Source organism: Lepisma saccharinum, chromosome 2 (genome assembly GCF_977018435.1).
Source record: "Lepisma saccharinum chromosome 2, izLepSacc3.1, whole genome shotgun sequence".
In the NCBI taxonomy this organism is placed as follows: Eukaryota; Metazoa; Arthropoda; class Insecta; order Zygentoma; family Lepismatidae; genus Lepisma; species Lepisma saccharinum.
Genome location: NC_139230.1, coordinates 47,700,609 through 47,726,969, shown reverse-complemented (window position 1 = coordinate 47,726,969; position 26,361 = coordinate 47,700,609). Strand labels below are relative to the sequence as shown.

The following is a 26,361-nucleotide window of genomic DNA, read 5'->3' as shown; positions in this document are numbered from 1 at the left end:
CACGACAGCGCCGCTGTCTGCTAGTAGCACTAAATTTCAGTTGCAAATCTCTTCCATTGCATAGTAAGCTGTTTACTGTAAACAGTCAGTGCTTGCGTGCCCGCACTATTCAGTCCGCAGTTGTCAAATAAAGTTTCGGCATTGTAAGATAGTAGCTTAGTTCATTATGGCACCGAAAAGGAATTGCATGATTAATTATATACTTCGAAGTGGATTTCCGGTTTTTTTTTAAAGAAGTGTAAAGAATATGATAATGGATATACACACAACTTGTCGGGTCCAGAACCCCCCCCCCCCAATATGTTAAACAATAAGGTTAACTGTCTTATTAAATTAATATATATCAGTCAGTTGCACTTGTATTCTAAGTTACTAAAATGAAAACTCAGAAATGTATATTTATCGTGATCAAATGTTAGAGAATCTATACGTAAAAATTAATTTGCGTTCAACAATACTTGACCAAATAGCGTTTTCAAAACGTACATATTCCTACAATAACCCCATAAAAATTATGGAGTGTAAGGAGTGAGTGACCTTCTGAGAACACCCAAAAGTCAACGTTACTTCCCCGTACCCGAAAACTGCTTCTCGTAGGCCAACTGAGCTCTGGTGCCTCGACTTCCGTCAAGGACAATTCTCTGTGGGATCGAGTTGTCCTGTGTTTTATGCTGAGTGTCCCCTTACAGCCTTAGAGATTTACTATGGTATGGAGATTTCATAATCATAGACAGGAACGCGGGAATCAAACCAAGGGGTGTTGCTCACCCACCAGTAACTGTAACACTCCATGGTAGAGACGGCCCTAAACGGGCCAGGTACGAAGTTTTGTCAGGTCTTTATTCGTTAACCGGGCAGGAGGATGTTATGGTATAGCTTCAGTTCTTGTTAGTAGTCTACGACAGTATTTGTTTTTGCAAATGATTTAGGAGGATTTTTAACAAACATATATTTTAAATGTTAGGGTACTGTCTTCCATTTTGTTTTTGTTAAGGGGCTTACCACTGTACTGCGTGACGGGCACAAATAGCCTATGTGCTGACGTGTCCACGGGTTTAAAACCAATCTATGAAAAATATCATTTTTTATTAATGAGGTTCGTTAATATGATGTACTTAAAATCATGATATAATCAAGATGAGAAAGAAAAGAAACTAATAATGTCGAGTAGTTTGTTGATGATTGTCAGAGGGCGTTTATGGTCCTGGACGGCGTGTTGTGGTACGAGGGTTGCAGTTTTATTACCTGTTATTAAACCTTGGTTTGTGTTTTTTGTACGGTGTGTGCATTTTTATTTCGTCAATCCAAGTCTTCACTTCTACAACAGCATTTATTACTCCGGGACATTTCATTTCTTTTTCTTTTTGTGTATTTGGGTTGAGTCCCTAGCGTCGGTTCGTCATTGCTCAGGTATCGTATTTAAATGTACAGAATAATAGTGGTCTAATACATTATTTATTAAGTAAATTGTTGTAGTGGCTCATAATTAGAATCTATTTGTAGAATAATATAAAATATTTCAGTATTACCATTAATCTTATTTATTTTTGGAAGTATTTGTATCTAACTTAAAGTAATTGCTTTCCTTAATATGAAATTTGAATAATGACCCAGTATTATTGCCCGTGAAATTTTGTTATATATTGGACGAACAGTTCTCCTTTACTACCACGTATTGGATGCGATGGTCGACGACTATCTGTTGAATCTTTTCTTCTCTTCTCCGTTGCCTCTAGCGTTCTTATTTAATGCTCCAGCTGGGCTATTTCTGAGTTTTTCGTGGTCCACATGCTTATTCAAATATTAAAGCGCTGTCTGAATACACTGTTTATGCCAAGTGATTAGAAAGAGAAAGTAACGTAAGAGTTGCAGCAAAAACCAGATGTACACATTGGACCGCAAAACCTAAGTATGCGGAAGTTGCTCGCGTGGAGTAAGGTTACACGATACTATCGTGCCGACATATTGCCATGGCAACCGGATATCAGCGATGGCAGAGAAATCCAGTAATCGTTACGACGGAACTAGAAGCATGAAGGAAAACAACAAGAGAGACAGTATTTTCGAAACACGATCAGTAACCAGAAACTAAGAGGTGACAAGGTAATCTGATCAGAGGAATGTCTCAAATTTCTCTTTAGGGATGATAGATTACGAGGTGTGGGAAAGAAGGCTGGTTGGTTATATAAAGGGTGTCCAAAAATCACGCAACCAAGGCTTAGAACGAACGTAACTTTTGTACAAAAAGCTATAGAGACATAAATCTTACGCTGGGTATTAACTTCGTTCATGTGAATGATTCATGCTGTTTCTATAGTAAGATAATCCGTGTAAAAATACTGTAAGCTTAAGTGTAACCCTACTTCAAATAATAAATAATAATAATAATAATAAAACAAGCAAATCTTGCTCTACATGAATGTTCAGGATGCTGAATTTCTAGGCATTTTATCCATTGCAGACGATTTATGGGATGATGACAACTATGTTTTTATTTTTTTAAAAAATAACAAATAATAGAAGACTAACTTACCCTACCCTTAGTCTTTCTCTATGATAAATTTCAACTTTTTTCTTTCATCTGGGCATTGATTGAATAACGCTTGGTGCTGCCCTCCTAGAGGACCAACGTTGCCAGTGCACCTCATAATATTTTAAAAAAATGTTTTTTATGATTATACCATAATTAACCCCATAAATCATCTGCAATGCATAAAGTACCTAAAATTTATCGTTTTCTTCTCAAGTCAATAAGTACCCACAGAGACCACTGATATAAATCGAAAATCATTGCAAGCGACTCCACAGCTCACTTTTATTCATGTTTCTTTTTACTTTGTACAAAAACTTTTTTACACTCTAGTAACATTTTCTGCATACTGAACGCTCATGTACAGCATGATTTTCTTAATTAATGTTTTAAAAATATCCACATAGACAAAGTTAATACTTAGTGTAAGATTCATGTCTCTATCGCTTTTTGTACAAAAGTTACGCACTTTCAAATTCTCAGTTGCGTGACGTTTTAGATACATTCTATTTGGTTTATTGGCTCTACTCTAGCATTTCAAAGTGTTTTATATTTCTCTGAATGTCTGTCACAATGGTTGTTTACTGGCATGCAATGTTAATTGGGCTTTACCCATTGTCTAGTGCTTTCACTATTAAGCGTTCTAAAGCTACGTTGAGAGAGAGAGAGAGAGAGAGAGAGAGAGAGAGAGAGAGAGAGAGAGAGAGAGAGAGAGAGAATCTCTTCTCTGATTCTCAGGTGAACACATTTCTTCCTATCGATGGTGGGGATCGAACCTACGACGAGCCTGTAATGGGCTCCAAATCCGGTACACTATCCAACTACTCCACGATGCCCCCTTGAATTATACACTACGGTATGTTTTGTTACCTTTCAGGAATCAATTCCAAAGCCTATAAGTCATCCCAATGTAGAATTCAAGCAAATATGACTCTCTCTGCTCAAGAAATAGGCATTGCATCTTAAAAGTAGCAAAATATGGATTAGTATATCGGCGGGTGCTGTGGGGTAGTTGGTTTGCGCATTGTGTTTGGAGCAAATTTAAGATTCGTCGTGTTTTCGATCCTTACCACCGACTAAAACAAATTTGTTCTCTTTAAAAGAGAAGAGGCGATCTCTCGACACAGTGATAGAATAATTAAAAGTAATAATCCATCACCAGACAATGGATAAAGTTCAATTATTATTGCATGCTAATAGTGTCGTTCTCTCCGGCTAAAGCTTCCTATTTTGCATGTACAATTCAATATGTTCCTACAGGTTATATGCTGACTTACCTGAGAAGTACCTGTACTCGGCCCATCCATATGCAGGTCCCGTGACATTTGTTAGAAGAAGAAAAAAGAGCCCGCTCAGAATCACTTTTGTATTAAGCCATGTGAATGTTAACGCGTGCTCTTCAGGTATCATTCTATTCATGAACCTAAAATAAGAAATCTTTTGTTATTAGACCATAACAAGCATCTCTACAACCTTAAAAACTCGTTACTTCCGAATAAAACTATTGTAATTATGGGAAGGTACAGTCAATATTTACTTCCATGTTTTATATCACGAATAATAGGCAATAATAGAAATGAGATAAGTACAAAACAAAGAAACTTGAGTTATTGGCTATTCTAAATTAGATGTTTTATATAAACAATACATTATTCTTATATAAAGATGAAGAATGTATCCCTATTTGTTTAAAAGAAATACATCTTTAAACAGAAAATATTGTTGGATATAAGTAACTGCTAACTTCTACAAAAGTTTTAAATACATAGACTAAGTTTGAACTCTGCAGCCATTGTTATTTACTACTAACATGCATATCTAAAGTGTGTTATAATTCTCATATGCCTATGAGCCAAATATCAAGCTATTGAAATGATAAAAAATTTAACTATGTAAAATAAATCTACAAACTACTAGCCCTACATACATTTTGCCAATTATCCGACCCACCCCTAAACCAAAATAATATCACAATAAATGTCGATAAAACACACAAGTTACAATAATCTCACTAACTCCAAGGCGATTAGGAGCTGTTAATATAGAGACAGGAACCGAGTTTAGGTGTGTGTGATTGAAGCTTTACTTAATCGAACATAGACCGGAATTTCAATAACGTTATTTGAACCAATGGATATATAACTAAGCAATAGTCATTTATTTTTTTCAAATTAGAAATGCAATGTGAACGAGTAGCAACTCAAGCTCTCTTTACTTTCTTAATCCTTTAAATCTGATCTTCAACTTCAATTTCTGATCATGACTGGAACACAATAAGCATTTCACGTTCTACGTAATTATCATTACGTACCAGTACGAATTATATAATACTATTTGTAACTACCCATACAGATAGTTACAAATGTACAGTACAAAAACAATTATAAATAAAATTTTCAATGTTTTGCTTACCACTGGATCCAATTTTATTTTTCAATTTTGTATAGGCTAGATTATTATTTCCACATATTATCCGCTTTCTCGTTTAGCCACCTATATCGTAGGCTTCTTTGACAATGAAAGCCAATGCATTGAACATCAATATCCACGGCCATCTTAATTATGCATAGCACTAACACGATAAATATCACGTTCATAGAATTTCCGGCACATACTTTTAAAATTCTATTTCGAAGTAGACTTTATTTACAAAGGTTAATCGTAGATGATCTAGGGTAAAACAGGCTATAAAATTCAGACCACTGGATCATCAGATGTCAGCTAATTCGAGCAGGTTCTTTCATGGCTGGAAAGCAAACACCGTGAACTATATCTGGCAAACAAAAATCTTAAAGGAAAAAGTAAGCTGAAACACGATAATGGAAGACACGTTTCACTTCAATTTTTTAATTTTGCATTTTGTTGAATATTTATTTCTTTTTCCGGCAAAAATAAGTGAAAACATGATTCAGCATATTAGAAAGTTCTGAGATTTTAAGAAATTCCAGTGCTAGTACTTTTTTTGCAGGTAAACTACTGTCTACTTTTGTCTCTGTAATAATTCATGCATCTATATGCTCAAATATTCTATTTTGATCTGTTTATATCCTTGCAGAAACAGATCAAAGTGGAAAGTTTATTTCAGAGTTATCTTTTCTGCATGCCTGGGAATTTGGAGGTGGCTGTAAATCATCTGGATAGGCTCTTTCCTTCGACATAGGGAGTGATGATACCAGGAAGAGTTAAGAACTAAAGAGGAAACCCAACTTGAGATATAAACATTCTTCATACTTAGTGTAAACTTAAGAATTACACAAAAGTAAAGAAATTCAAGTAAATTATTGTTCTTATAATAAGTACAACAACAATGAGAAGTACTCTACCGGTTGACAACTTACCTTGGCAGTGACATAGGAGCGGAATTGCCAATGAACAAGTTTGGAATTGTTCACCGTCCGTATTGTATCATTAAAGCGTTTAATGATACTTTAAAAGTATTTTTATGTATGTAATGTTAGTTGGAAGACTTTTTGGTATACAACGGACATAGTTTGTAACTACAGAGAAATTCCCCGTTAAATAAAATGTTAACCCGAAAATCTATAGTGAGATATCAACGTATGTTTGAAAGACACACAACAACATCCTGCGCCAAAGTATATGGTTCCATGTTTTATCTAATTGCATAGCATTCAGTGTGCGAATTAACAGAGCGGGGTGCCGGGAATTTCCCCTCTACAAAGAATTTTATCCCTGGCAAAAGACAATTACTTATATCCCTGCCAGGGATGTTTTTATCCCCCCTCAAAGAAAATGGAAAGCACATATTATACCATTTTTTAAGTATGTTACAAACACGAATGAAAAATCATTCGTGTCCATTAATGGTCCAGTTATACAAGATTTCCTTGTTGAAGCGTATGTAGCCTTGTGAATTAAAAAAGAACACCATTTTGCAACTGAAGAACTCACCGAGCCAACATAGGCTGTTTTCCACTAAAGTTTAAATGGCATAGTTCTGATATTTTACATGTATCAAATTTCACAAGACTCGTAGGTAAGTTGGCAATAGGAATTTGAACATGTTTTCGGTGTTACTAGTTGAATAGCTGTTTTTGTGTGTGAGTCTTGGATGGTTTTATTAGAATGTAAATATATGTACTAAGTGTTTCTAAATTACGTCGAAATATTCTTATAAAATTTAATGACCTACATTAGAACCAATGTTCTAAGGTACTTGATAGTAGAACCACTAGATAATAACTGACTGGTGTCATATAATAATTTTGCATACGTCCCCAAAAAAATACCTCCCGAAATGAAATCACAAATCCCTCCAAAGCAAAAATCTTAATTTGCACAGTCATAGCATTACATGAAGTCAGCACGTTGATGTTAACTAAAACTAGACACTGATGTCTTCTTCTAAACCAATCAGTCCACTGAAAAAAGAAGTGAATATTCAAATAATACTGGCGAATACATACAAGTCGAGATCAATCATGTAGTATTCTACCGCGAGTAAAACGATGCTCAAATATGCTGTTCCTTCGGCTCCTTGCTTGAAGAAATCCTTAAAAGTTCAAGCCAAATAGGCCTTTGTATACGTACCTACGTTTGTATTTGTAATGAAACTAACCATGTTAAACACACAAACGCAATCATGTGCCATCTATTATTGGACAGAGTTTATTGTGCTTTCACTGAAGACCTAACAACGAAGTTGCGGTCAGAAATGTGGATTCTCTTGTGTGCGGATTGCTTCATTCATTTTCATGCCGCAGTGGATCGGCCAATGCCTACCTCACTGCCAAGATAGACTGTCATTCAGTATAGTAACGTAATTTATCTTAAGAAGTGTGATACGTACCTTTCAAGAATAAGAACACCAAGATACCAGAGCACCAACAAGGAGAAAAACTCTACCATAAGACCTTGAAGTTGACACAAGCCGGGTTTAGCAAATGGGTATACTGGAAACAAAAGGTAAATTTACACATTATGATAAACATAAATAAATACAGATAAATTCAAATATATTTTATAACTTAATTGCTCTACAAACATAAAAATGTTACACTATACTATTATAATAAATTATAATAGTGTACTACAATCATTGAACCAATCTCCGTTTAGTTTCTAGATAATACTCAAAATCCGGAATTCTGACAATATGGTATAATCCGACATACTATATGACTTAGCATTATTGTTAACTATTACCCAGTGGTGGCGATTAGGGTTGCCCCCCCCCCTTCCCACACACACACACACTTTTGCCACTTTTTTGCCCCCGCACTATGGCCTTTTAATGCTAACCTTGTCTACCAAGAGAAAGTAAGCTGACCTTTCCGCCCCCCAGTTTTTTCACCCAATCTCCGCTACTGTTGTTACCCACATAGTGCTTGACATGTTAGTTATATAGTATATATATTTTTTATATATATATACTGGGTGAGTCTTTTAAAAGAGGCCCCGTGGAAACTGGGGTCCTTGCTTGTAGGCAACCCTGGTACACCGAAGAGAAGAGCGGGGCAGAGAACAGTCTAGGATATGTCATGTCATGTCATCTTGTCGAATATGCTTGGCACCGATATCCTGGACTGTTCTCTATATATAGTATATTGCATAAATCTGTATTATTAAAGTGTAATTTATTTGTCATAAAAAATATGACAATGTTTGCACTTTGCTTGTTAGAGGTTATTTCATACTAAAGGGTGACCCAAAATAACGCAGGATTATTTTTTCCCGCAGGGTTGTCAGCATTCTGAGAGGTCAGATGTTGTAGTAAAAACGTTGCGGTTAGTCAATATGGAGAGCTACACGACGGAGGAGCGAGTGACGATCGTTAAAATTTATTACAAGTATGGAGTCTGTGGGCAAATTACCTGACATTTTAGGTAGGAGAAGCGCCCCAAATGAAACAGCTGTGCGACCTCACACACATCGTGCGAATTTTTTTTCCTCTTGGGATTCATTAAGTACAAAGTTTATGCTGCGAAAATGAGAACGATTCCTGAATTGAAAGCAGACATTTGTCAGATATCCTATTCCACATTTAATGGCAATGTTTACCCTTTCAAATAATGTAATAACTTGTCAAATAATAAATAATGTTTTTTTTCTTAAATTGAATTCTGCGTTTCTTTTGGAACACCCTTTTTATTCCAAACTCGGTCCGGGTTTGTTGCTGTTCTTTAAGCTTTTGTTTATGAAGGTCAAAGTAGTACTGATACAAGTCATTCACCTTAATACTATGGATCTCACTAGTCACTACCTGCTTCCAGTAAGTAAACACATTCGACAATTGGTTGTAAAAGATAAGAGTAGCACTGAGTGATTGTTCTTACGTCCATTGGAAGGTCAAGGAACTACCATCCACAATCGATCGAAATATTCGTGCTGAGCAACAAGCTTAATGTTGCAAACGAGTTTCGAGGCTACAAGTGCAACACAAGGCACGTGCTTTCCATTCGACTATGTTAAGCCAAGACTTCTGGAACTGTTCTGAACAGCTGTTAGATACACAACTTGGAAAACTTGACCTTGCCAAGCGATCGGCAAAAGTTGCCGGTGAAAGAAAGTCTTGAGCTACGAACCAAACCCGTGAAAAGGCGAATCTGTTCGAAAAGTACACTCGTGATGTCAGATTACGTAATACACACATTTTAATTAAGACTTGCAATGTTTGTATTATTCCATCATAATTACCATTTATAGTTTGCTGTATTGTGTATTGTGATTGCATATAAATTGCATTTATATGATTTTAACTTTATATCGAATCTCCTTTCCGTACAATTCTGTTTTTCTCCAGTGATAACAAAAATGATTTATTGAATTCAGTTTTGCTCCTGAGAGATTTTCATATTGATAAAGTATGTCCATTACTTTATCATAATCTGTTCATGAATTAATGAAGGTTGTAACATTGTCCATATACCACAGACTTTTAAATTATTATCACAATATCTCATAGTTGACAGCTTTGTTTAAACCATAGATAGAAATGGTGTCAATGATAAAGTGAAAAAGATAAGGCTCTTTTTCTAACCTGTATTGAAGTAGTTAAATAGTCATTTGTATAAACCCGGTGGAGGCACACAGTGGTTCGGATCCCACTTTAAACTGTAGGTCCAGTCCCGATTAGGCCTAATGTGCATAAAGTGGACTTAAAACACTAAATCAACCAACCAGCCAACCATTTGTATATAAGGTTGTTTGTTAGTAGTTGTTGAGAAAAAGTGGGAATATAATCAAAGTGACCATCAGCTATTCATTGATTTCAAAAAAGCATATGATTCAGTCAAAAGAGATAAATTATATAATATATTAGTCGAGTTTGGAATACCTAAGAAGCTTGTTAATATGATAAAAGTATGCACCAGTGAAACAGAAAGTAAAATTCGTGAGGGTATTAATGTGTCTGACAAATTTACAATTCATGATGGGTTAAAACAAGGAGATGCATTATCTCCATTGCTCTTTAATTTTGCCTTGGAATATGTTGTTAGGAAGCTAAAAGAAACTAACGAAGGACCAGAATTAAATGGTGTGACTCAGTTGTTAGCATATGCAGATGATGTAGACTTATTAGGGGATGATATAAATACAATTAAAAATATTGCTAAAATATTTTTCAAAGCAGCTAAAGAGATAGGTTTGGAAGTTAGCAAAGAGAAAACTAAATATATGCTTACAGGCCGAAACTAAGTGTTAGGTAATAATCAAAATCTAATTATTGATAACAACTCGTTTGAACCAGTTTCCAAATTCAAGTACTTAGGAGTAATACTAACAAATGAAAATTATATTAAAGAGGAAATAAAAACCAGGCTAAATTCAGGAAATGCATGATACTTTTCTCTTCATAAACTTTTGTCTTCTCGTTTTATATCTAAGAAACTAAAAGTTAAAATATACAAAACAGTAATTTTGCCTGTATTATTATATTGATGCAAAACTTGGTCCCTTACATTGAAAGAGGAACATAAATTGAGAGTATTTGAAAATAAGATCCTTAGGAAAATATTTGGACCTTAAAGAGATGAGGAGACAGGTGAGAGGAGAAGGTTACATAATTTAGAACTAAATAATTTGTATTCGTGTCCAGATATTAATAGAATGATTAAATCAAGAGACTTAGGTGGGCAGGCCATGTGGCACGAAAGGGAGAGGAAAGAGGAGTTTACAGGATTCTTGTTGGGAAACCTGATGGTAAGAGACCTATAGGAAGGCCAAGACGAAGATGGAGGGATAACGTTGAGATGAACCTAAAGGAAATCGGTAGGGATGGAAAAGAGTATATAGATCTTGCTCAGGATAGGGACAGATGGAAGGCCTGTGTTGCTACAGCCATGAACCTTCGGGTTTAAGAAGGCTAGAGAGTTAGTTAGTTAGTTAGTAGTTGTATCTAACTAATATTTTTTTCTTCAAAATACTTACTTAAACCCAAATTTAGATATTTGTGACAAAATCATGGTCATACGCCGAAGCGAAATCAAATATTACAGATTCAGTATTATGATTTTCTAGTGTTGCAATTGCATCTCTTATCATCATTAAAACATTATTGATTTTAAATATACTTCGCATTCCGTATTGTGAATTACCAACCAATGAAGACGTGTATGATGTTAGGATTTTATAATCAACACACATCATATTAATAGGACTATAATCCTTAATAGAAGTCGGTACAATTAATTTAGTCAATTCAAAAATGTTAAAGCTTAGTTGCAAGAGCTGAGCTGAATATATCATATCTGTTCAATCTAAGCCCCTTTCATAAAGTCCTGAATGAAATAAAGGTGGTGCCTGATTGTCTTAAGTTTAAAGAGCCCGACCCTGTGGCCGAGTGGTTAGCACATCGCGCTGCGACGCCAAGGGTCCCGGGTTCGAATCCCGGTCGGGCTTGGTTGTTTGTGAATGTCCATTCATCAATTTCATCATTTCATCACTCATCCCCATCTTCGCAAATTAGCCAAGAGGCACAAAACGCGAAGCAAAATAAACTAAATCAATCAATCAATCAATCTTAAGTTTAAAGACTGTGATGTTGAATATTCTTGTAGATTAATCTAAACGAGCGTGATCATTTCTCTACAAATAAATAAAATAAGTAAGATCTTCAGACGAAAGACGTAAATACAAAATGCGTGTTCCCTAGTGTATTTTTTCCAGTTGAGGTATAAGGGGTGACCCTTTCAGAAAGCACCCAAATGTCAAACCTCTCTTCCACGTAGTACACCCTGGACTGCATTACTGTATTACGTCTGGATTTACAGCAAGTAAACAACATAATTCTCTGTGGGACTTGTGTTGTGTACCCTGCGTGTTTGTTATTGCCCCTTCATTAATCATATCACCATTCTTCCTAATCGTCGCGATTAGCCAAAAATGGGAGAAGAGTGTAGTAAAAAGAAACATATCAATCTTTTTTCTTCCCAGTTAAACAGTTCAATTTCTAAAAATTTACACAAACGAATCACTTTAAAAAATATTCCAAAACTGCTCAATTTATATCCACAGCAGTATCATTACACTTCTTTAAAAATGTAATTTCTTTATCATTAGACAACTTGCAGTTGAGTTTGAAAGGTAGGATTTACCATATTTTATGTTTCTAGGGTTGACATGTACCGTGCGTCCATTTCGATCTTCAGCCGAGAGATCGGGAGAAGCGTGGCAGGCGGCGCTGACGGAGATGCCGACATTTGCGGCCTGTAATGCCCGCTTATTTTTATGGACATATGCAGACATTTATATAAATATTGCAAAACGAGCACTAACCTGTGTTATAAGAGTACGGTTTTAATTTTAGTAGCTTAGTGGCTGTATGTGCCGATGATTTTGACACGCCCACCTCTTGTGAAACACGGCGTAGAGGTTTGTTTGGAGAACGTTCTAACGCTGCACCAATATCATCGAGTTTTGCTTCGGTTAGAATCCGTCGTTTTTGCTTAGGTGTTTTAAAATTTAACGATCCAGTTTCTCGTAATTTAAGGACAAGATGTCTAACCGTATCTCTGTGTGGAGTTGAAACGCCTGGGAATTTCTGTACAAATTGCCTACACACGTCTCGACACGAGTCTGTTTTCATGTACGTGTCATATATAAAAAATCTTTGTTCTAACGTGAACCTTGCGGCTGGCATTCCAATCGTCTCACTGACACAACACACATACACACTACAATAACACAAACAAGTAACTGCAAGTAACCAAGAATAACACTCTTGCGCACAGTACAAAATTAACACGCTCTTGGTTTAGCCACATTGCTCACCAGTATATTCACAACTCTGTCTTCATCTAGTCGCGAAGGAACAAAAAAACTCGAGCTCGGATATTTCGGATTGCAAGGAAGCTCACGAAAACCGTTCACTTTTAAGGGTTTCGTCTGCAGCGTAATCTTGATACAGTGTTGCACATTCGAAACCTCCAAACGATTCCCATGGCCACAAAACTCTTTCAAGGATATAAACTAAAGCAGGACGTTACTGGTCAAAACTATGATTAAAATGCTTTATTATCTGTGGCTCTTAACATCGTTTCTATAGCGTATTTATTTGTGTATATAAGAGCAGAACTTGGATGAATTACAGAAGAACTTTTGCGTGTTTTAACACAGGTTAGTGCTCGTTTTGCAATATTTATATAAATGTCTGCATATGTCTATAAAAATAAGCGGGCATTACAGGCCGCAAATGTCGGCATCTGCGTCAGCGCCGCCCGCCACGCTTCTCCCGATCTCTCGGCTGAAGATCGAAATGGACGCACGGTATTTGTTCGTTAACACGAACCCAGAACAATCGAAGGCCATAAGCAATTGCTCTTGTATGAAATCCGTCACAAAGCATCCTTGATTGCTTCTCGGAAGAACAAAATAATTATTTCCTACCTAGTAATTAAGTGTGTGTGCTATGACAACGGCCTTGTGACCTAAATTCCTGCATGCGCTGCATATCGACACAAAACGTTGTAATCCGATTGTGACGTCGTCAGTTCTGATTAAATATTAATCATCTGTGAGTAAATTGCATTGAAGAATGCATGTATGTTACGGCGGGCATGTATATTCCGAGCAAAATAGAATGACTTATACTAATTAATTGTGCGTTATTTAATTAAAATCTGGAATCACATACATTCCGAAGAAGCACAAAGTATCATTCAACTGATTGATTGATTAATTAGGTTTATTTTACTTCGCTTTTCTGCCACTTGTGGTTAATCGTGAAGATGAGGATGAGTAATTATATGATGAAAGGGACACTCACAAAGATTACCCATCCGGGATTCAAATCCAGGACTAATGGCACCTTAGCGCGCTGTGATAACCACTCCGCCACAGAAGTTGGCTAAAGTATCTTTCAGAATACAAATACTGTTACTTATGTCATGATTAGTTGGACTGTCAAAAAGATGCACACACGCTAATTAAACTAACAAACTCTTTGGCATTTTGAACCATAAAGTGTATTGCCCTATCTCTTCTACAACAGACGTATTAACTATACATTATTTATTTATTATTCAAAGTTCACAATTTCCTGTAACCCATGGAAGCCAAAACTGTTTGGAAACTCTGAAACCAAATGTCATAAAAATCATTTTCTTGGAGTCAACTGCCTTCGTTTTCTTATTTACAACACTTTATTATTTTTTTAAAGAAAATTCGTTAATGCCGGTGTTTTCTGTAATTTGAACGCATGTTTTGCATTAGTGGTCAATTGTTCCTTAACTTCTTATGTATTTTCGTAATAAGTTATCGTATTATACTATACCTCACGATTTCGTCATCGAAGGTTCTGGATTCGAATCACAGCATGGGTATGGGTTTTTGTGTGTTGTATTCATTCATCAGTTTCATCCGATCATCATTCATCCTCATAGTCGTGATAAACTGCAGGTTCAGTTCCGATTAGCCTACCTGTGATTGGAAGTAGACTTAAAAAAATAGAAAAAAACCTATAAAGTAGCCTAGCTGATTATCTTAGCACATCTGTTCGCGCAATAAGGAACTTGACAAGTTGAAACAAGACCATTTCGATTGATTGATTGTTTTTCTTAATTTTATTTCGCTTTTTCTGCCACTTTTGACTAATTTGCGAAGATGGGGATGAGTGATGATATAATGAAATTGGTGAATGTACGTACACTCACAAACATCCATTCGAACCAGGGCCCCCTGGCGTAGTAGCGTGATGTGATAACCACTCCGCCACGGGGGCCGGCAAGACCCTTTCGACTATTTAGGTTACATGAAATACACGATTAAATTAGTGTGCCACATATATACAAAAAACACTTGTTTTCACGCTTTTACAAAGATTTTCAACTTTATGAAAATACAATTTACGTTATGTGCAATTAATTTAATTTGTATTTACGAACCTTTTGCTTTGAAGTCTGCGACGAGAGCATTAATCAGAATTCAAGGTCTTGTACTTGATAACTTCCTACTATTGCGCAGAATTAATTTCCCTTGAGGTAAAACTGATTGCCAAATCCAACAAGTAGAGCAGAGAAATAGACGGGACTAGTTTCCTGAAGTCAATCTCAAATGACAACTAGGATCTGGTGTTGCAGAACGCAACTTGGGTGGTTCTACAGACTTGTATGTAAGTTATTTTATGTCACTTTCCTACCACTTTAGGCCTCCCGATGACGCAGTGGTAGCGTCGTTGTCTTGTAATCGAGGGGTCCTGGGTTCGATACCCGGTGGAGGCACATACTGGTTCGGATACCACTTTAAAAATGTAGGTCCAGTCCCGATTAGCCTTGCTGTTCATAAAGTGGACTTAAAACAGCAAATCAATCAATCAATTAAACCTACCACTTGGGTTAATTGCAACAATTACGTTCCGCTTCTTTTGTATTGCGTAATACCACTCCGTCACAGTACGGCTTACTCTCAAACTCAGTGAAACAACATGTAACTTGAAGGTAGAAAATTAATATTTTGTGCTTCTGCTGAGAAGTAGGTACCTTGTCTAATGAATGATAAAATAAAAGTTCGGATGATTAGTGACAACTTTCTTATCGTTTACAATTTATGTTACAACTTCGTCTCGATAAGGGATACATGCATCTGCACAGAGATTTTAGTTTAGAAGACTAAAGGAAAAGAGAGAAGATGAGACGAGAGGAGGGAAATTAATGCAAAGAAAGGAAAACAAAAGTTAAAACAAGAGCAGGAAGCGACTGACGTAAGGTAATGCAGCGTTGCGGCGTTATTTAGCTGAAATAGCGGAATTCGTTGCTATTTCTCTTCCTGGTTTGGGGTGACTGTTCGGGGGTAATGTCCCGGAGGGTGAGCGACTCTCGATGTTAGAAGCTCTGATCTTTCTTGTAGCCTGGTCCTTCATCAATATATGCATATATTATACATATATAGTTTAAACGTTCCCATTTCAGAACAATAATGTAGAATTTAGAAAAATAATACAAAGAAGAGAGTAACGAAATGATAAGGAAGGAAAAAAGTGGATACTAAAGAAAGGAAAGGGTAACAGAGAAGAGGAAAGGAAAGTATAACATAGAAGAGGAGAGGAGAGTAGAGGGGAGTAATGAAAGTACAATATAAGAAAGTAAAGGAAAGTAGAACAGAGAATTGGAGAGAAGGGGAGAGCACGGTAAAGGAAAGCACAGTAAAGAAAGAGAAGTAGAGGAGAGGAGAGGAATGAGAAAATGCGTATACATAGAAAGGAAAGGAAATGAGAAGAGAGAAGTGATGAGATGAGAGGCATTGTGCCAAAAGGTAAGTGATGGACAGCGAAAGGTATGAAAAAGGAAGGAAAGGGCACATATTCTACTCTACTCTCCTGTTTTGGGACTGGACCTACAGATTAAAGTGGTATGCGAACCACTATGTGCCTCCATGTTATTACATTTTGCTCTTGTATCTCTTCAGATGAATCTCGAGGGTCATGATGATGAACTGTGAACTCATGAAATGAAATATGACTTTACGCTTCGTACGTTGCTACAGTAACCGCCACGGATGCTGACAGCACTACTGAATTCGTTTACCTTACACTTTGATTCATTGATTGATTTGGTTTATTTTATTTCGCTTTTCTGTCACTTTTGGCTAATCGCGAAGATGGTGATGAATGATGATGAGATGAAATTGATGAAGGAAACACCCATGTCCAGGGACCCCCGTCGTCAATGTGCTAGTTTACCTTATAATGACACATGTTTCATTAGACTCTCTATTCTTCTTGAATAGGATTATCTCCGATGAGCAGTGAGCGGGGAATGTAATAGTAGTTGCATTGCGAGTTCAGTTATTTTTCTGTTACGTCCTATTTTTACAAGGATGGAATTGAACCGATATTGGAGAAGACGCCGTCCTCTGCTTCGTCGGCTCTATTCTTTCATTTCTCGACCCTCAAGTTGAATAAGGAAAAATAAATTACATGGTGGCTGGCCATTTGCCTGCTATTACATTTCATTTTGACTGTATACAAAAGTTCGTATGCAGGATCCCAAATTATAATTGCATCAGAACTCTGCTCCAAAGTGGCCGAAATTCGATCTCGTCTGTGAAGTCCCCTTCAACAATTTCATCTAATCGTCACTCATCCTAATCGTCGCGACTAGCTGCAAGGCGAGAAAAATACAAATTCAAATAAGAAATCCTTAAATAAGAGTTAAACTTTATTAAAATATCCCTTCGAATTTCCATTGGAAACTCATGTTAATGGAAAGGTATGTTTGTCTCACTACAGTATCTCCTCGCGGCGGAATGGTTATCAAAGTGTGCTACGACGCCAAGGGTCCCGGGATTGATTGATTTGGTTCATTCTACTTTGCATTTCTGCTAGTTTTTGGCTAATCTCGAAGATGAGGATTAGTGATGATAAAATTGAAACTACACTTACAAAGAACACCCATGTCCATGCCTGAATTCGAACCGTGGCGTCCTAACGCACTCTACAGTCCTGGCTTCGAATCCCGGCCTGGGTATGGTATCCTTTGTGAGTGTGCCTTGAGCAATTTCATCATATCGTCACTCATCCTCATGTTCGAGATTAAGAAAAAGAGCCAGAAAAGTGAAGTAAAATAAATTAAATCAATCAATCAATCAAATCCTCTCACTACACTTTAATGAATGTGAAAAGTAGAAAATCATGATGTTGCTTGAAGTTGTATGAAGTAAATAGAGAAACTTTCTCAGCAATGTGCAGCATTTTTCCGACTACAAACCATCACTGTAACAAGAGTCCACTAACGTGCCTCTCCACAATTGTTTTCTCCACCAGACTAATCAGCAGGCAAAAAAAAAAGTTGAACCCAAATGCCTCGTCATCTAATTAAGTTAGCGCTTTATGGATTAATGAGATTCTGGCTGCCTCTCTGTGCAATCTAGCACAAACCGCAACAAAGGGAGCGAGCTTCAAGGGATCCAGTTTGGACGAAGACTTGTCATTACGATTCAACAACACTAGAAGGAGATAGTTGCATAAATGCTGCTGTCAACATTCCATATACTTTTTTTGCTCTGTTTAAGCTATTTTAGTGGTGTAAAAAGTAATATAGGGTTCTGGTGGAAGATGATAGAGTAGAGATAATAGCTGTAGGTTGAAGTAAACCTATAAATGCATCAGTTATTGAACATCATCAGTTGTTAAAGATATTAATTTTCAAGTTATTCACTCGTTAAAATGCATAACATATTTTATAAACTTACAAATAAAATTATGCTACTTGGAATTCTTAAAATGGAATAAAATGGACCGTTCTTGAGTTTAGAATATTATTTTTTAAATGCCGAATTGTGTTTTAAACAATATAAAACATCAGTTTGATTAATGTTTTTGCTCACATCATCCTTCCACTTTTTGTGCATTACATTACTGTCACTTCTAATCGAGATACACTTTCCGAAACTGTTATGGTGCTGCACTTATATTCATTGTTAAGCTCGGTATATTCGATTTGGCTCACCTTCCTTTTTTTTCAAAACCATTTTCCACACGGAAAACGGTAGGTGGTACAGACAAATGTTTCATATGACAATCGTATTTTTTCCCCGCCTTTCGGAATCTTCATTCCAAACATACCCTTCCCATTTGAAAATGGCACGAACGGGGCATGTGCCCCCACTGAATCCACAAAGGGTGGCTTTCGGGCTGTTTCAAATACTTTCTACGGATTCTTTGGACCCAACTTAGTGGTGATTTTTTTTGTTTCAACTTAATACGATATCCCGTTCTCGAGAAAAATGTAGTGTCTGGGTCGCTCTGAAACACCCTGTATATTCTCGCCGATCATCTATTACAATTTTCATATTGTTTCATTTATTGTCCGTGTTGTTTTATGAGCATTTTTTTCCAAATTTTTGTAGTCATGGATTTTCTCGTTACCATTTTACAATTCTGTGAGTTAAAATGTAGCTTTTATGACTAACTAGCGACTCAGTTTAATTTCTTTATGTTTTATATAATTTTTACATCAGTTAATCTTTGTGTGCAAAGTACATTCACATTAACACTGTGTGTCTTGACTCATTTCTTGTAAGGGTCTCCCCGATGGCGTAGTGGATACGTCTGCGCTTTGTAATCAAGGGGTGATTCGATACCCAGTGGAGGCACATAGTGATTCGGATTCCACTTTAAACTGTAGGCCCAGTCCCAATTAGCCTTTTTTTTTGCATAAAGCGGACTGAAAAACAAACTTCAAACAACAAATCATTTATTGTGGGACTTCAAGGGTATTCATTAAATTGCACGGAGCGCCATCTTTCTTACCGTATTGTAACTTTCTGTAGTATGCATCTGTCGATACTAATCAAAAACAAAATATTTCTTTCGACTGATAAAATGTGTATATTTTCAAGGTGGCATCCGTTATTACTCTTCATACGAACAATACTATATCTAATTGGGGTGCCGTGTTCGATACCCGCTGGAAGCACATAGTGGTTCGGATCCCACTTTAAACTACTGTAGGACCAGTCCCGATTAGCCTTACTGTGCACAAAGTGGACTTAAAACACCAATTCAACCAACCAATATATCTAATTATATGTTATATATCGTATGCAAAGGAAACATTATTACGTTCTGTATGCATCACATTACATTTATATTAGAAACCAGTTTTGTTTTCAATTTGATACGAGTTGTACACTGAACAGGTCTGATACTGATAACATACATTAATAATGAATATCCATTTTTTATACACATAATTGTATTTTTAGTCGCAAAATTTTTAACGATGTCTCTATACTTACAAAATTAAAATCTAAAAACCATCTTAATTAACTCCATAAAAAGCAAGATTCCTTTTTAAGGTAAAAAAAAGGTAAAGTGCTCCCCTGTGCGTAGCACCACGCCATGAAGGCGTATAGGGGGTGTGGGGGTAACGCCCCACACTTTCTTGATCCCGGTCGTGAGTGGGGGTGATGTGATCAGCATCACGCCCCTGACCGCCTTTACCCCCCAGGGTTTCCCCCAGGTACCCATGTTATTCGACGCTGGGTGGGCGCCGGGGCCGCTTCCATCGTTAGAAAAGGTCCCGGATTTGAACCGGCCGGGGATCGAACCCGGGACCTTGAGCATGATAGTCAGACGTCGATTTTTAATTATTCTTTCTCTGATTTAGGACGAAACTTCAACAACAATTGTGCATCCTGACAGAAACGTTTGGGTACGTTCGCACATTTTTATCATTTCAATGCATGTAATGAAGAACGCGCTTATATAATCATCGTGGAACAAAAGTGATACTAAGAAAAAGTACAGATCCAAAAATATCAAAGAATGAAATTAATTTAACTTCGTTCAGACGAGCAAATTACCTAGTGGGTAGTATTTTAACGCCACACAAATGACTTTCCAGAATCCAGCTGCTCTCTGGTATAAACTAGACTGGGTTCTCGCAAATATTTCCTCCTCCGACCTGTCTAAACAGTTCCTAGAGTGACGTTGAACACAACGGCAATTAGAAGTTTACGGCAAAAATTTTCGTTTTCTCGAGTGAGAGAAGTTCGAGAATTCCATAACGAATAGCCAGTACAAGTGACTCGAAAGCTTCTTAGAGAAAGTTAATGGGCTGTATATGCCGTAGCGTTATAGTGATGAAACTAGACGTTGTTTATTTCATCCTCAGTAAGCTCTCCTATGAACTGGTGAAGGATAATTTTACAATAGCATGTCAATTTTTAAAGTGGCAGAAAAGTGCATTGAATTTAAACTTCAAAAATAAGGATATCCCTTCTTTAAAAGTGGCAGCTCGAAATCAACTCGGTTTACAAGATAGACCATCACCACTAATAGAACATAATCATACAATACTAATCTTAGACCTCGTTTGGATAGCATGTACCCTTGAATAATGACTTTTTGTATTATGTGCGTATGCAACCGCGATGTCAACATTTTATTAAATGTGTACATACTATATTCCTAGTTAAGAACCAACATATATTATTTTCTGAGTTCACACAACTAGATAACCTTGTTCAGGAAAACATATTCCACAGAAATACACGCTACTCTAGAGTAAACAAACAGCATGTCGAACACAGAAGAAAACAGGTGAACAGAAATACAGTCCTTACTAACGACAACATACTAAACTCAACGTCCGATTTTAATAAAGATCATGTAAGCTCTTTCGTAATAGCATAATAACGGAACAACATGTGTTCAACATATAACCCTCATGTCGTCGGTGCACATTTACTATCCGAACAGAGTTCGCAAACAATTTATACTGTGGTCTTAACTGTTCTTCATGACATATTCAACTATGCCGTCGAAACGTAGCCATTTACCAAAAAATACTAATTTGTTCCACGAAATGATATTGCAAATTTAAATATTTTTTATGTAAAGGTAGTTTGTGTGTAGTACTTGATAGCTAAATTATGCAAAAATCAGCATATTGTCTCCATTTATATCGCATATTATTAAAGAATTTACTTTTGTGCATAGATAAGTTAATGGAAACCATATCTACAGTTTAAAGTGGAATCAGAATCACTGTGCGCTCTTGCAGACTAGCGAGGCTCTGCCGTCTGGACTCAGCCAGACTCTGTGGGGCTTTTGTTGTGCCCTGTCTATGTGTGGTTGTGATGCCCTTTCATCAATTTCATCTTGCCGGCCTCTGTGGCGGAGTAGTTAGCACATCGTGCTATGACGCCATCCCGTGTTCGAATCCCGTCATGGGTGTTTGTGGATGTCCATTCATCAATTTCATCACATCATCACTCATACCCATCTTCGTGATTAACCCAAAGTGGCAGAAAAGCGATGTAAAATAATCCAAATCAATCAATCAATTTCATCTTATCAGCATTCATCCTCTCGCCTCATAATAAAAGGGTCCCGGGTTCGATACCCGGTAGAGGCACATGGCACAGTGGTTCGGATCCCACTTTAAACTGTAGGTCCAGTCCCGATTAGCCTTTCTGTGCATAAAGTGGACTTAAAACAACAAATCAATCAATCAAACAAAGCTATTCATCCTGGTGTTCATGATTATCCAAAACTCATAGAGAAACAAAGTAAAACCAAGCATATCAATCAATCAATCAATCGAACCACTGCTCTGTGCCGGACGGAACCTTTGATTGCAATGGTGACATCGTTATTCACTGGCACTGTACAAATAGCTGTCAAATATTATCAATATTATTATGTACTGTACATTTAGTTGTAGCCATCCAAGTGCTGAAAACATTTTCAATTAAGGATAGAGTTTTGTGAGGAGTTTCAGAACTCACACAGCAGCACACAACTGCTGTGTATGACCTCACATTCAACTGTAGGTCCAGTCTCGATTAGACAAACTTTTTTATTTCGTAAGTCTCTCGATCACTGTACAAAATATACTGAAGATAAAATCAATATACTGTAATATGAGAATTATTAACATCTACTTCGTCTTAATAAACATATAAACACGTTATTATTATAATTATGTGTAAACTGTTTACTAATATGCTAAAAATGACAATTACGAAATATTACGTCATAAAATCTACACAGGACTTCTTTACTAAAAAAAAAAGTATTTTCAAACAGTGCATATTATCTTAACACGGAGAGAAATTTTGTGGGTACATGTATTCAACATCCCCCCCCCAAAATATTTTAAAAGTTGAAATTAAAATAAAATATGAAAAACTAACCTGCTCTGTTCATTTCTTTTATATCGCAATATTTAAAATCGTTAAGCTCGCAATTTGCTGCCTACACATGCAGTAGAACTTTAATGTGGACAGCTGATTGTACTTACTGTGTTCTACCGTAAACTTTCTTAAACTTTAATCTCTCTCAACTAATAACAACAAAGTTGGGAAATTAGGCCAGCTCTCATGCAAGAGAAAGCTAAGTTCATTTTACACTGCAATTGACGAAGACATCACACAATTCTAGATTTTGTAAGTCACAATATGGACCTAATTTTTTCAGCTCTGTGTGATGTAAGATTCCATACATCACTTATGGAAAAATTTTGATACTGTTCAAAAACCCTCCCGATTTTTTGATTGGCACGACCCTCGTCGACCCTTGTGGTGAATTTGGCTCTATACCCTGCCCCAACTACAGTCCCTAACAAACATTTAAGACCACCTTGTCATGTGTTTTTCAGACAAACAGAAAAGGTACATATGCGAGTGCTTTTCATGGAATAAACACTTTAATACTTTAATATAAAATTGGAATTATTATGTAATGTTATTGAAAAGTGCATCAAGATTAAGAAAGTATAAGGGCATGTTAATCCACTTATAACTAATAGATGCAAATAATGGTACAATTTGTAAAATCATTAAATCTGAACTTTGAAAATACGTATACTTGGAAACAAACATTTCTCCTGAAATTAGATGAATGAAGTGTGAAATTTAATGGTCAATAGGTCCACCTTTAAGTTTCAAGCATATTTGCACACGTTTTCTCGTGCTGCGGACAAATTTCTGGCATTCTTGGGGCGTAATTTCATTCAATACTTCGGAGATCTGTTCACGAAGTTCCTGGACATTCCTTGGCTGGCGTCTGGCTGCACGAAGAATTTGTTTATTGTGTTCGCCACGCAGGTTTTACTCACATTCATGCGACTGCAATTTCTCTAGGAGACCTGTTGCATCTGTACATACCAATTATTTACCATTTTACGGCAACGAGCACAGATTTTTTCCCAATTATCACGTAGCTTGCGATCAAACAGCCTGTTTATTATCAAGCGTAACGAAAACAGGTTTGGACTTGCACAATGCTGCTACTCGAGATATGTCTTTCTACGCCATCTATTGGCACACATTTTAACTAATGACTGATCAAATTTGTTCACTCCAGCACAGTCGCTGAGGAAGATATTGTTATCTGAAGACCTCTCAGTCTTCGCTGTATTTTTTTAATTTTGCGAATTTTAGAAAAATAATATAAAACACGAGAAAATGTTGATGGATTATTTCATTTTGCGCCAAAACCTTCGTTCATGTTCCACAATACTGGAAAAAGTTCAGTACTGTCATAACGACGTCGGTTACGTGTATACACATTCATCTGTAGTACTTCAAAATGCTGGATTTTTCAGTTAAGAAATTTGGTATTCCACTATCGTATCTGAAGAACTACAAGACGTATACCAATATTTTTTTCTGCAATATATGCCTCACACACTATATTACTTCCATAAAATTTCACTACATATTTATACCAAAAACTTTCGGTCAGGATTAATTTATATGAAAAACGTTGGTGGTTTTAAACATTTGGTAGGGACTGTATCTCTGGAGCAAGGTTGCGAATAGATCGAGTGGGCCCAGCGAAACAGTACACGCTGCTTGGAAGGCTCGTGACTACAGTCGCTTCCTCCCCCACTCCTTCCACGCAATCCTGTTCCTCTCACGTGTTCATTGGGTGATAAATTAGATCCCCAGTGGAGGCAAATTGCATAGTGATTCAAAATCTCACTTCAAATTGTAGGTCCAGTTCCAATTAGCCTAACCGAGCATGGTAGAAAAAGAAAAAATCAACGATACTCTATTGTGTATTCTTAAAGTTGGACCGAAAGAGTAACATTTTGATTGATTGAATTCGTGCTTTAAGTCCACCTTATGCACAGTAAGGCTAATAGGGACTGGACCTACAGTTTAAAGTGGGATCCGATACCAGAGGGTATCGAACCCCGGACCCCTTGATTACAAGGCGACGACGCTACCACTGCACCATCGGGGAGGCCCCGTATATTGTTACAGAATTATAAGTACGAATACAATTATGAAACTTGAACCCTCAGATTTATATATACATTGTATACAGGTTGATTCTAAAGGTAGGGTACAAACGAAAACCACAGATACCTCCCATGAAATAGAGACGAAAGTTCCCCTTCCGCTTTGCCGAGAGAAGCCTCCGTGAGGAGCTAGACAACGCCGAAAACGTGTGAAAATGAACTTCACACCTCAGTACAGCCAGTACCAGTGAAGATAGAAAGGCGGAACAAACGAAGTCAAAATTAACACCAAAGTCGCCCATCAGAAAAACACTAGGCGGCAGCTGCGCAACGAATGCGCATGGGGTTCCACAAAGGAAATAGGAGTGTCCCGCAAGACAAGTGAAGGGAAAGGGTAGCGATCGACAACGGTAGGGACAAAAGAAGCAATGAAGCATGAAGTAACAATTGCACAGCGGGAAACAAACACCATGACTGAAGTAGTGCAGTCGAGAAAATTAGTGCGGAGTTGCAGAACCACGGGAGGACGACGTAGGACGTAGAAACACACCGAGAATGCAAACAAATTTGTCCGTGACACTCGACAAGCAACAGACGCGTACATGGTTCGGGGTAGAAATGGCGGCGCTGGCGGTGCAGAGCAAGGGGAGTCCCCAAAACACAGTGGGGAGACACCGCAGCAAGAACAAAGCACGGTGCAACAAAAGAGAAAGAGGACCGGACGGGGAATGGTACCTGCCAAGGAGACAACAAATGCGGGACGAGGGATGCCCCGTAGCAGCACCGAGGGGATGTCAAACAGAGATCGTGCGCCAGCAGGATAAACACAGCAACTACGGGCACAGAAGGTTTATTGCCACGCAAAGGTGCACGTACAGATAGGACCACGTACCCCGTACAGACGTTGTTACAAACGTCGTGATGGGGTCCAATCAGCCTCTTAGAAATGAAGCCGGAGGCACATCGCTGGATGGGAGGGGGCGAAAGGCTGCTGGAGTGTCGTACGGACTCCACCACTCCGTACGGGGGACGACACCAATGGACGAGGTCAGAAAGTGTCCAGCCCGATCACCAGGTAGACCGTCCCCAGACCTGACACGGCTCCTTGCTTCCAAGCCCAACCTCAGCCGAACAACTCGAGTCCCTACTCGGCCGCAGCCTCCCGCTCCGAAACCAACCGTGGCCTCACACCACCGCAGCCGCACACTGCCGCGTTGGTGTGAGACCGGGCTGAGCGAGGTTGGACAGACAAACTGCGTGGGACAGCCGTGGAATGAAGCTACGTGGGGGTATGCACGTCTGTTCAACTGCTGGGTCACCCCACATTGGTGTACACAAACACCACACGATCGTACGTAGTGCTCCCCCTCGGCTCTAGCAAGACGGACGAAATACGTGTTATGGGTGAATGGGGCAAGAATGAAGGACGCTACATGTGTTCCACGATGACAAGCCCCCAGAGTACATGGCCCCACCTGACGGCAGTGGTCAGGTAGTGAAGAGCACAGGCACGGGTGGCTCGGGAACGTCAGCTGATTGTACCACAGCGCCGCGCGGACGTGTGGGCTGCAGGCGTCTGTTCTGCGTACACAGTGCCAGATTGAAAGTGCAGCATCAGGGAGCGTGTCAGTGAAAGAGCCGGTGCGGTGGTGGTGTGTTTGACGTACGACAGTTGAG

At 37.8% G+C, this 26,361-nt stretch overlaps 1 protein-coding gene across 1 annotated transcript in view; it reads right to left on the bottom strand.

Annotated features, from left to right (window-relative positions):
* LOC145984427 (uncharacterized) overlaps positions 1 to 26,361 on the bottom strand; it is a 392,057-nt gene that overhangs the window by 16,351 nt on the left and 349,345 nt on the right. Inside the window, exons 4-5 of the mRNA XM_083118090.1 lie at positions 7,341 to 7,443; positions 3,808 to 3,953 (exon numbers count right to left, since the gene is read on the bottom strand). Coding sequence (XP_082974216.1) covers positions 3,808 to 3,953; positions 7,341 to 7,443 — 249 coding nt within the window. The remainder of the gene's footprint in view (positions 1 to 3,807; positions 3,954 to 7,340; positions 7,444 to 26,361) is intronic.